We start from the raw sequence: 11,756 nt of genomic DNA on the forward strand, positions 1-11,756 counted from the left end.
GATTAATTCTAAGTTTACGGGAGTGAACCCAAGTAGCCTCTTGCATAACCAAGAAAACAACACGTGTATAAGATTAATTCTAAGTTTACGGGAGTGAACCCAAGTAGCCTCTTGCATAACCAAGAAAACAACACGTGTATAAGATTAATTCTAAGTTTACAGGTATGAACCCAAGTAGCCTCTTGCATAACCAAGAAAACAACATGTGTATAAATTTTTTTTTTCCAACTTATAGGTTTCAAATTTCATTTGCATGACCCCTAGAACTTCCAAAGCAAATATCTAAACTTCTTTTTAAATAAAATTATTATATATATATATATATATATATTTTTCACTTTCTCTATGATATTACTAACAGTAGCTATTATCGTCAACTTATACTATACAGTCTATAGTACATTACAATGAAATGTTTAAAAAGTAAGACATAGGAAAAAATGTACACACCATTTAATATTTGGTGAAATAATATGAAAACATCTTTTTTGTGTGTCTTTTACATTTTCACATATAATTTATTTTAATGTTTTATTACCTTTTCCTGTCCTTCAGCTCTGTTACTTATTGTAACACAAGTAAACGGGTGTCCCCGACCAATATTACTGTATAGTAAACTTTAGCCCTCGGCAGAACGTGATGGCATTCGCGTGTTATGATATCTCTTGTGAACCGAGCAGGCATTGGCTTATTTATATATATATAGAAAAATTATTAAACCTTTGAAATATGAATTTTAAAACCTAAATAACACATAATTAAGTAAAATATAAAAGTAAAACCTAAATACAATGAAACTGTCTATGTAATTAACATTTCTAGGTGAGAAATAATGCTAAAGAGGCAAGGACAAAGCAGCAACAATGCTCAAAGTGCTTTAACTAGTTCTCTATATATAATTCTTTGCACCAATTTTAAAATAACAGTTCAGAGAACATACTTCAAAAAGCGCTCTTTCCATTGGTTGTAAACATGTAGCTCAACTAAGTATAATTGGCTGAGAAATCACTACTCTGTGTATACAAAGTGGACATGGCAGCTGTCAAAGAAATTTATTTTTCCTTTCCCCAAATGTGCCCTATGGATCTTGAAAACAGAGCAATTAACGTAGATTCTTTCTACATACGGAAGGTTAGCGTGAGTCAAGAACTGATCAAACTACAAATTTAACATTTTCTGAACTTGCAGAATAAAACTAAACTTTATGAATTTTTCTTTTGAAATAAAGGATTTAAAACTTTGAACAATAATGTAAATTTTTATGCTGCTTTCATTGAGCATAAAATAGCTTAATTAAATTTTAAATGTAACTAAGTAAAATCTTGTGACGTGCAAATAAAAGGGTCATCATAAGAAAGGAGTTAAACGGAAGTTTTAATTCTTGTTCTTCCATGAAATGCATTTATACGATAGTGCTGAATACCTCTATAAAAACAACACAGCCATTAACCTTTTAGTGTTAACTTCTGGTCAAAGCCGGTTACCTACATTATATGTCTCTTGTTTACATCAAAGTGTACAGCCTCAATCCAACAGACCAACCACGTACTGAAGAAGGTTTGTTTGATTGTTTGAAGTTAAGCACAAAGCTACACAATGGGTTATCTGTGCTCTGCCCACTACGGTATCAAAACCTGGTTTCTAGCGTTGTAAGTCCATCGACATACTGCTGTGCCACTGAGGGGCACTGAAGAAGGAATGTTAATTATAATTCCAAATCTACTAAGTGTTTCTACACAAAATGAGACAAACTTTAAGTAAAATGTACAAGTTCATTATACACACAAAATATCAGATGAGTTACAAAAGTATCTGTACTTAAGATAGTCTTCAAATTGTCATTCATGTGAAGAACAGACACTTTTGTCTACTGTACAGTTAGCATACTGTATGTGGATATCCTTTAGAAACTCCAGAATGTATATCATTAGTTTCTTTCAGTATTTCTGTATCATGTATGTGTTTTTTTTATTCTCCTCTATCAGGAACTGTCATTAAATTAGTTGTGTAAACTAAAATGAATCGTTGATAACTCTGACATCAAATACATACCATGTTGAATGACATTCTGTAACAGGTCGTGACTTGCGCACTTTGACCCCCACCCTTATAGATATGGTCATAAAGTAATGTTGAATCAATCTATAATAATAACTCATTAACTTTTAAACATCAACGTCAAACTGCCTACCTACACAAATCAGAAAACTTAATCCAGTAACGAATACATGGATTCATCAGTGGGCACTCTCACTGCTCACGATACTTTTGGCCATAATCCTACAAATATCTCTCAAGTTTCAGCCAGCTTAGGAGATTTGGGTTAGACCTAAATCTATATATTATTCTAACAATGCAGAATAATCCTTATAGAAATAAAACAATAATAAAAATTGGTAACTTAAGCATTACGAACGCTACTACTGATGAATGTAACGTTTTTTACACACTAAAGTTATTTTTCTTGAAGATTTTGTTTACATGCGTAATCTTTAATGATGAAAAATTTTGCTACTCAAAGTGTTTCATATTCCAAACGTCCTTCTGTCCCTCGGTTCTTTCTCTCCAAAACTCCAAATGGCTTTTCTTATTTTCTTTACTTAATCTATCTAACTACGTATTTCTTTTTCGCTTATTTCAGTGTAAAACCTTACCCTGTCTGTCTGTTGTTACTTTCTTGAAATACAAGTAATTAACGAGAAGCCTCTTGCCCATTTTTTTGTATAAAAACTAAACATTCACTTTTCCTGTACTAACCCATATCTCTGTACTTCCTGTACAGGTATCAAATAGTTGTATTAACTTTACGTGTTGAAATTAAATAGTCATTTTCCTCTTGTTCACTCCATCACGTGGAAGTACAAGTTATACAGTTGCTCACTTTCTAAACAATTACTAGCTTCGAGCTTTTCCATTGATTTGAAATGCCTTCTTTTTACTAATTATTAATTAATGGCTTCTTCATAGTTGCTTACTTCGTATTCATTATATTTACTTTATAAAACTATAAAGATACCAACCAGCCTGGTGTTCTTCCCATCTTCTACAACTAAATCTCTCTCTCACCTTTTGTTAATTTCTTTTTCAAACTAAAATAGTTTTAGAAATGTTTGAAGAGTGTGTGAGGGATTACGAAACTGTTTGCACGAAGGAGCCAACTAGAGGTGGGTGTCCATGTAGCTAAAACACAGATACAAAAACAGTTTTATAACATATCATTTACTTGTGAACTGTTTTTATAAATTCAGCAAGATTCTAACTCTTTTTTTTCTCCTACAATTGTGTAACATTCTGAAAAAGTTTCTTCGTAATTTTAGAAATACTGATAGGTTTAATTGCTCCAAAGCGCTATCTTTTAAAATCATTATTTTAACTTCAAATAAATTGTAACACCATGAAAAATATCTATTCATTTCACAAACACTAAGTTTTTATCCACTAACACAGACTTCAAAATGAAATTATTTGTTTTTATTGAAGCAATATCTTAAAAGATGTCTCCTTTATGAAACTTATAACCAATCTTATAAAAGATGTACACTATACATCACTAGACGGTTACAAGTAAAAAACTATATCGCTAGCTGGTATCATACAGTGTACAGATTTCACACAGTTTGTTCAGGGCTTCAAATATGCCTAACAGGTATCATACACTGTACATGTTTCACACAGTTTGTTCAGAGCCTCAAATATCCCTAACTGGTATCATACAGTATACATGTTTCACACAGTTTTTTCAGGGCTTCAAATATACCTAACGGGTATCATACAGTATACGTTTCACACAGTTTGTTCAGGGCTTCAAATATACCTAACGGGTATCATACAGTGTACATGTTTCACACAGTTTTTTCAGGGCCTCAAATATCCCTAGCTGGTATCATCACAGTATACGTTTCACACAGTTTTTTCAGGGCCTCAAATATCCCTAACTGGTATCATACAGTGTACACGTTTCACACAGTTTGTTCAGGGCCTCAAATATCACTAACTGGTATCATACAGTATACATGTTTCACACAGTTTGTTCAGGGCCTCAAATATCCCTAACTGGTATCATACACTGTACATGTTTCACACAGTTTGTTCAGGGCTTCAAATATCCCTAACTGGTATCATACACTGTACATGTTTCACACAGTTTGTTCAGGGCCTCAAATATCACTAACTGGTATCATACAGTGTACATGTTTCACACAGTTTGTTCATACCAGTTAGTGATATTTGAGGCCCTGAACAAACTGTGTGAAACATGTACACTGTATGATACCAGTTAGTGATATTTGAGGCCCTGAAACATGTACACTGTATGACACAGTTTTTTAGGGCCTCGAAATCCTGGAATTTGATATTCATATCTTCAAGATCTTTAAAAAGTTTGAAAACTCAACAATTTTATTCATATGCTTGGAATAAAATGTAATTTTTTTTGTTAGGCTTAATGACATTTTGGTTTAGTCAATGGTTTTTAACTCCACATTAAAACATTAAGTTTACAAAATCTCTACAACTTTTTCTCCCAACAAACAAAATAAAATCATCACTAAAACACACAGACAAAAGAAATATATATATTTACTCGAGTTTTATTATCAAACAATTTGGATGAAATAATAAAAACAGCTGTTAACCCTAACTTACTTTTTACCTTGCTAATAAATAATTTTTGGGGGATGCATAATTAAATAAACTCCCTGCTGAAAAGCTAAAACACTTCTGTATTTGAGATAGCTACAAATCTAAACTTTTTATTAATTTTCTCACTTATTTTAATTGAAATACCTAAATCAGTAAATCTTTAATTGTAGTAGTATCAAACAATTTCAAAAAAACTGAACAATTTTCAAATGTTTAAAGCTAGAAATATACATCACTTGAAACGTGAGGTTATATACATATAATTTTTCATGCAATCTGCTTACCATAGAACAATATTTCCTTTTAGTCTGTACGGATTGTGAACTTTGGTTTTGAAATCAAACTTTCCTACAATTATGTCTATACATGTATTCTGAGAGTTATTGCTAACGTGTTCTCTTATTTATAAAATCATTGCTCACCAGTAGTTTGCAATTTCCGAAAGGAGTACAGGTGATGAAATATTTTACTGGATTTACATCCAATTATAAAAAATACTGTCCAAAAAATCATGATGTCATTTACCACACGGGACAGTACATTTCTGTTAGTATGTTATAATATCCTAACTGTCAGGAGTTAGGGACAAGAAGAACATGACATTAACGGACAGCAAAGCTAAAACAAGTTAAAAGATAAATATCCTACTTCATTGATAATAGAAGATTCTAAGTTAAAACATGAAAGCAAATTCAAGTAACAGCAACAAGATGTTAAAAGAATGATGTTTGACGTACAGATGTGTTGCAGTCGACAAACGGCAATATCATTCAAATGAAAAATTAATGTTATTTCAAAGGATGTATGGATGTTTTTGTGACGGTGGAACATAAAAGGGTTCAAGTCTGCTCATTACTGTAATATACTTGTAGCATTTTATACCGAAACTCAAAGTCCATTAATTTTATTTATAGTTATACTAGCAAATATCTATTATAAATCATTAATAATAATATGTTAGTAACAAGCTGAAAAATGCATAAAACAATTGGTTTACGAACAAATAAAAATAGAGTAAACAAGAAAAACACCTCGCATAGTTACCCAGTAAATTCATCCATGTCTTTCCCATTGAACTGTTATGAAACATCGGCACATAATTCATGACACTTTCCTCTTAAGTGACCCAATAAAAGTTTCCAAAATAAAATGCTAAAAGGATTGTTTGTTTTTGAATTTTGCACAAAGCTACACGAGGGTCATCTACACTGGTCATCTCTAATTTAGCAGTGAAAGGCTAGAGGGAAGGCAGCTAGTTATCACCACCCACTACCAACTCTTGGGCTACTCTTTTACGAACAAATAGTGGGATTGACCGTCACATTATAATGCCCCCATGGTTGAAAGGGTGAGCATGTTTGGTGGGACGGGGAAAATTCTACAAGGAACCACAGTTGCTTGAAAACCTTATAAAATCAACCGATTGTAAAGTGGTAAAAAAAACTTTGCTTCCTAACTATGACAATTCATCAACTTTTCTATATTTAGACAAAAAGATAAAATTGTTTACCACTTTGCACGACGTAGATACGCTTTTATGTAATTTTCATCCAGCCTGATGGCTTCTGTACAGTCTTCTATAGCTTCTTTTACTTTAGAAATCTATTATAAGAAGCAACATAGTGGTGGTAAGTAAGTGTGAAAGTAAATTAACATCATAGGTTGCTTTTCTAAAACAACTTACTTGAAAAACTTGGTGTTTTTAAGATCACAGAGCTTCAACTGTATTGTAGCACCAAAGTACAATTTTCTCGAAACAAATGTGCTGAAAAGATTATTAAAACTACAAGAAATTACCTATTAAGAGAAATTTTAATAAATTTAGAGAATCACAAAATGTGTCCATTGTCTTACTGTTCTTGCTAATATAATAACAGTTCAGCCTTACCACAAAGCAACATACATTAATATATATAAGAATGGGAATTAATTATGGAAAGTGAGGAAAAAGGATATAAAAAGCAAATATCACATGAATGCCACAACTGTATCATGTAAAAATAAATTTCTCTAGAATACAACTACATGTTGATGGCTTACACTGTGATTGGTGGACATCCATCCAATCAGAGTTTGCCTTATTAGTATAAAACCTATAAAAAAGCACAAGTAGTCATACTATGCCCAGCAGTATTCTGGTTCCAGGTATAGCTCACAAGACTGATATATCACATGATAAGCAAATAGAAATAAAAATTTTGGTCATTCAAGGATATACTCCATGGAAAATTTGGCACTGTTAATACCTGAAGTGTTTGAAGAAGAAAACTGAAACCCTCCAAAGGTGATGTTACGTATCTCAGGATACGTTCATTCTGTGAGAGGTAAAGGTCGAGTGAGGAACTTGTAAATAACTTTGCTGTAAATACAGGTGTGAATTACCTTAAAAACAGTCAAATACACATTAGCATGAAATGAAAACAGCTGCAAACATACCAAAAAGTTAAAATGGGCATTAGACCACAAACAGTGGAGTGAGAAAAATTGGAAATGTGTGATATTCAAAGGTGAATCCAGTTTGTTTGACAGGAAAAAAAGAGAGAATAGTATCATAGTCAAGTTGGAGACTGTATCTCAGCCAACAATGTTGGTGGTATACACAAAATTGATGGCACCCTGACTGCTGAAAAGTACAGGAGAATTGTAATCCATCATGCCACTCCCTCAGGAGCTCAACTTCCAAGAAGACAGCGATGCCAGACAAGATAATTTGTTATTCAAGAAAAAGGCAAATGAACATGACTTAATTCACACAGTCCCAACATGCACATTCTTGAGGCTGTATGTGTTTCATGTAAAAGGCAAATGAACATGACTTAATTCACACAGTCCCAACATGCACATTCTTGAGGCTGTATGTGTTTCATGTAAAAGGCAAATGAACATGACTTAATTCACACAGTCCCAACATGCACATTCTTGAGGCTGTATGTGTTTCATGTAAAAACCAAGAAGGTAAAAAAAGACTGAATTAAGAGGAGTAATACAGAACGTTTAGTACATTATTCCAAAACTGTACACTGATATACTGTATAAAAATAATGTAATGCTCTGTGTTAAGCAAAAGACTCAGATTTAAAATACTAGTTCATTGTACACCTTATTCACTTTACTTTTGTATCACTCATGTGTTCCCACATTACTTATTTTACTATAAATGTTTTGCTTTAAAAATTTAAGGAACAATGTTAGTAACTTCACCATTAAAACTGTCTTTGAACTTTATTTCTTATGTTCTCAACAGTTTTTGTCATTTCCAGTAAGACAGAAAAAAAAAGCTTGAAGTGATGTTTGTCTTATTAGACTGTTGAGATACAAATTCTGTTAAATATAATAAAAAAAAAATTCAATTTCTAAATATAAATATGTTTGACTTATTATGTAATTGAGCTTACACTGACTGTTCTACGTATTGGTCCATGGGGTGGCACTTCAATTATTCAAGGTTTTTTTTAAACACCTGTTGTTACATTCATATTAAAATGAAATAAATAAAACCATGTCTGTAAATTTCATATTTATACCTTTTAAAAAATTACTACATATTACGGATATCTTTTTTTTTTATTTCTTGGTTTTTGATTATCACTACTACAGAATGATTAACTTACCTTAGCACATACAGTAGCACGATTAAAATAAAGCTTTGCATTGGTGTAAACATTGGATGGGTCAATTTCCAGAGCACTAGAATAGAGATTATATGCCTCTTGTAGTCTTCCTTTCTTGAAAGCTTCATTTCCCTCATCTTTCTTGGTCATTAAAAGTTTAACTTTCTGGTAGATATAACCAAGAGAAATCGGTAAGTAACATTATTCAAGTTAAAACTACTTTAATTTATAACATAACTACTAACTCAGACTATAGTTATACATATTAGACCCCCCCTGGTAAATCATGTTAAATCAGCACCATATATAATAATACTAACCAATCTTAAACATACTTTATAAACAACTAGAGTAACACAAAGTTACAAACTCACCCTATAAAGATCTCGTACTTTTGAGTAATCAGGTGCAAGCCTCAGGACTTGCTGTAAATGACTATAGGACTTTTCAATAAAATCCTGGTAATACAGACACATTCCTCTAACATAAAGAGCATCTACATTCATAGCGTCTAGATGAAGAATATCACTAGAATAATAAAACATGTAAAATTAATTCTATTATCGATAAATCTTATAAGAATTAACTTCATTGGATACTACTAGTAGCCAATACTTTACTGGACACTACTTATCTAGTGACTATACAGTGAACACTAATAGCCACAACATTATGGCTGGACACTATCTAGTGACTATATATAAGTGAACACTAATAGCCACAACATTATGACTAGACACTACTATCTAGTGACTATACAGTGAACACTAATAGCCACAATATTATGACTAGACACTACTATCTAGTGACTATACAGTGAAACTAATAGCCACAACATTATGACTAGACACTACTATCTAGTGACTATACAGTGAAAACTAATAGCCACAATATTATGATTAGACACTACTATCTAGTGAACACTAATAGCCACAACATTATGATTGGACACGACTATACAGTGAACACTAATAGCCACAACATTATGACTGGACACTACTATCTAGTGAACACTAATAGCCACAACATTATGACTGGACACTACTATCTAGTGAATACTAATAGCCACAACATTATGACTGGACCCTACTATCTAGTCACTATCTAGTGAACACTAATAGCCACAACATTATGACTAGACACTACTATCTGGTGACTATATGGTGAACACTAATAGCCACAACATTATGGCTGGACACTACTATCTAGTGGACACTAATAGCCACAACATTATGACTAGACACTAGTATCTAGTGAACACTAATAGCCACAACATTATGACTGGACACTACTATCTAGTGAACACTAATAGCCACAACATTATGACTAGACACTACTATCTAGTGGACACTAATAGCCACAATATTATGACTAGACACTACTATCTAGTGACAATACAGTGAACATTAATAGTCACAACATTATGACTAGACACTACTATCTAGTAACTATACAGTGAACATTAATAGCCACAACATTATGACTAGACACTACTATCTAGTGCCTAAACAGTGAACATTAATAGCCACAACATTATGACTAGACACTACTATCTAGTGCCTATACAGTGAACACTAATAGCCACAACATTATGACTAGACACTACTATCTAGTGAATACTAATAGCCACAACATTATGACTGGACCCTACTATCTAGTCACTATCTAGTGAACACTAATAGCCACAACATTATGACTGGACACTACTATCTAGTGGACACTAATAGCCACAACATTATGACTGGACACTACTATCTAGTGAACACTAATAGCCACAACATTATGACTGGACACTACTATCTAGTGAACACTTAACAGCCACAATATTATGACTAGACACTACTATCTAGTCACTATATAGTGAACACTATGATAAAATACAATAAAACCCAATGTCCTACAAGTAGTCCTCACACACCTGTTTATAATTGCAGAATATTAATTTTTTTTGTATGAAAGAAGTTTTTAACAGAACTCCAGAGATACATCAAACTGAATGATGTGTTAATTCTAAGACATCACTATATGACGTGGTGTGAGAAATCAGAACTACTTATTCAAAAAGAAAGACAATATATTATTTTACTAGAAACAATGGTACTTATAATCTGCCTCATCCAATTATTGTTAGGATTTTAATATAAACAGCCGTAAAGTTCTGGAATACAAAAGGCATCAGAAAACCAACAACCTACTTGGCTATTTCTTGAGCTTCTTCAAATCTTCCTAAGAAAGCTAAACACTCTGCTTTTATGAGTTTGAACTTATTTGAAGCGACAGCTTGTTGAAGGGCTCTGTCCATACAGAAAACCACCTAAGTGATAGTATTTTTACACGTTAGAAGTAAGGAAATATAACTTATTATCATTACCTTTTCATCTATCTAATTAGCCCAGTAATAACTTTAGCTAATTCAATATACTGTTCTCAATTATGATGATCACCAGTTGTCTACTCGTGCTGTTATAATACGTTTGGCTGTAATCCCAATAATCTCTATCAAGGTACAAACACGTTCAACAGAAGATTAAGACAAGTCCTAAATCCATATATTAAGCCAACGATGCTAAATAATCCTTGCCATAAAAATATATAATTAAAAAGAAAAAAATGATACAATAAATATATATACATTCAACAATTAACTAATACTATTAATGAAACTAGCATCAAAGAAAAAAATAGAACTTGTTTATAAAACACATAAAAACAAGTTTTTTCCTTCAATCACCATCACAAGTTCCTGATTTATAACTCATGGTTGATATGTACTCTTCACCAAAGCTCTTTGGAAAGCAATGAGAAAAATTAAGTTCTTAATTTCTCAAGCTGAGAAAATTCAGTAAATTGAGCTACAATGTAAACCAATAAATAGTATGTTTTAAAGAATTTCTCCAAAATATTGTCCTGAATTCAGAATATGTAGAAATTAGGTGCTTAATACTTTTAAATCAGTCAAAACATAAAATATACCAAGTCCCCATACATTAGAACAACACAGTAAATGTTACCTATCTGAATTATTCTTTGTATGATCAAAGCAGTATCGTGACAATTACTTTGAGGACTAAGTTTTTAAAGGCTTAATTATTAAACATATTCTGAAAAAAAGGAAATCTTACTTTTCTGTAGTCCTTTTTGTCGTATGCTTTCTCTCCATCTTGCAAGAAATGTTCCAGAAGTTCCAGATTCTTCTTCTACAAACAGGGGAAGAAAACAGTAAAGTAACTGGTAGTCAGGCTTTCTTTAAAGTATAGTTTCAATGGCTGTTCCTTTTTTTATCAACACATTTAACATAAATAAATGTATTTAAGGTCTAGAGATATACATGCTGAAATAAACATCATTTTAACACAGCAATATTAAAAGATTAAAAAAAAAATAAACTGCTTGGTATTATTTTACAGTATTTTTCACAACATATTCAATCATTGAAAAATCCCCAACTTTTAAAATAAATTTTAGAAACTATATTTAACCTAAATGCTTATAAAAGTGAAGATG

At 32.0% G+C, this 11,756-nt stretch overlaps 1 protein-coding gene across 1 annotated transcript in view; it reads right to left on the reverse strand.

Annotated features, from left to right (window-relative positions):
• The window catches only part of LOC106476309 (dnaJ homolog subfamily C member 7-like), a 16,042-nt gene extending 4,576 nt beyond the window's left edge, over positions 1 to 11,466 (reverse strand). The window contains exons 1-5 of the mRNA XM_022380216.1: positions 11,375 to 11,466; positions 10,448 to 10,566; positions 8,627 to 8,780; positions 8,253 to 8,417; positions 6,152 to 6,243 (exon numbers count right to left, since the gene is read on the reverse strand). Coding sequence (XP_022235924.1) covers positions 6,152 to 6,243; positions 8,253 to 8,417; positions 8,627 to 8,780; positions 10,448 to 10,554 — 518 coding nt within the window. The 5' untranslated portion in view covers positions 10,555 to 10,566; positions 11,375 to 11,466. The remainder of the gene's footprint in view (positions 1 to 6,151; positions 6,244 to 8,252; positions 8,418 to 8,626; positions 8,781 to 10,447; positions 10,567 to 11,374) is intronic.
• Between the last annotated feature and the right edge of the window lie 290 nt (positions 11,467 to 11,756).

This window comes from Limulus polyphemus, unplaced genomic scaffold (assembly GCF_000517525.1).
Source record: "Limulus polyphemus unplaced genomic scaffold, Limulus_polyphemus-2.1.2 Scaffold10243, whole genome shotgun sequence".
In the NCBI taxonomy this organism is placed as follows: domain Eukaryota; kingdom Metazoa; phylum Arthropoda; class Merostomata; order Xiphosura; family Limulidae; genus Limulus; species Limulus polyphemus.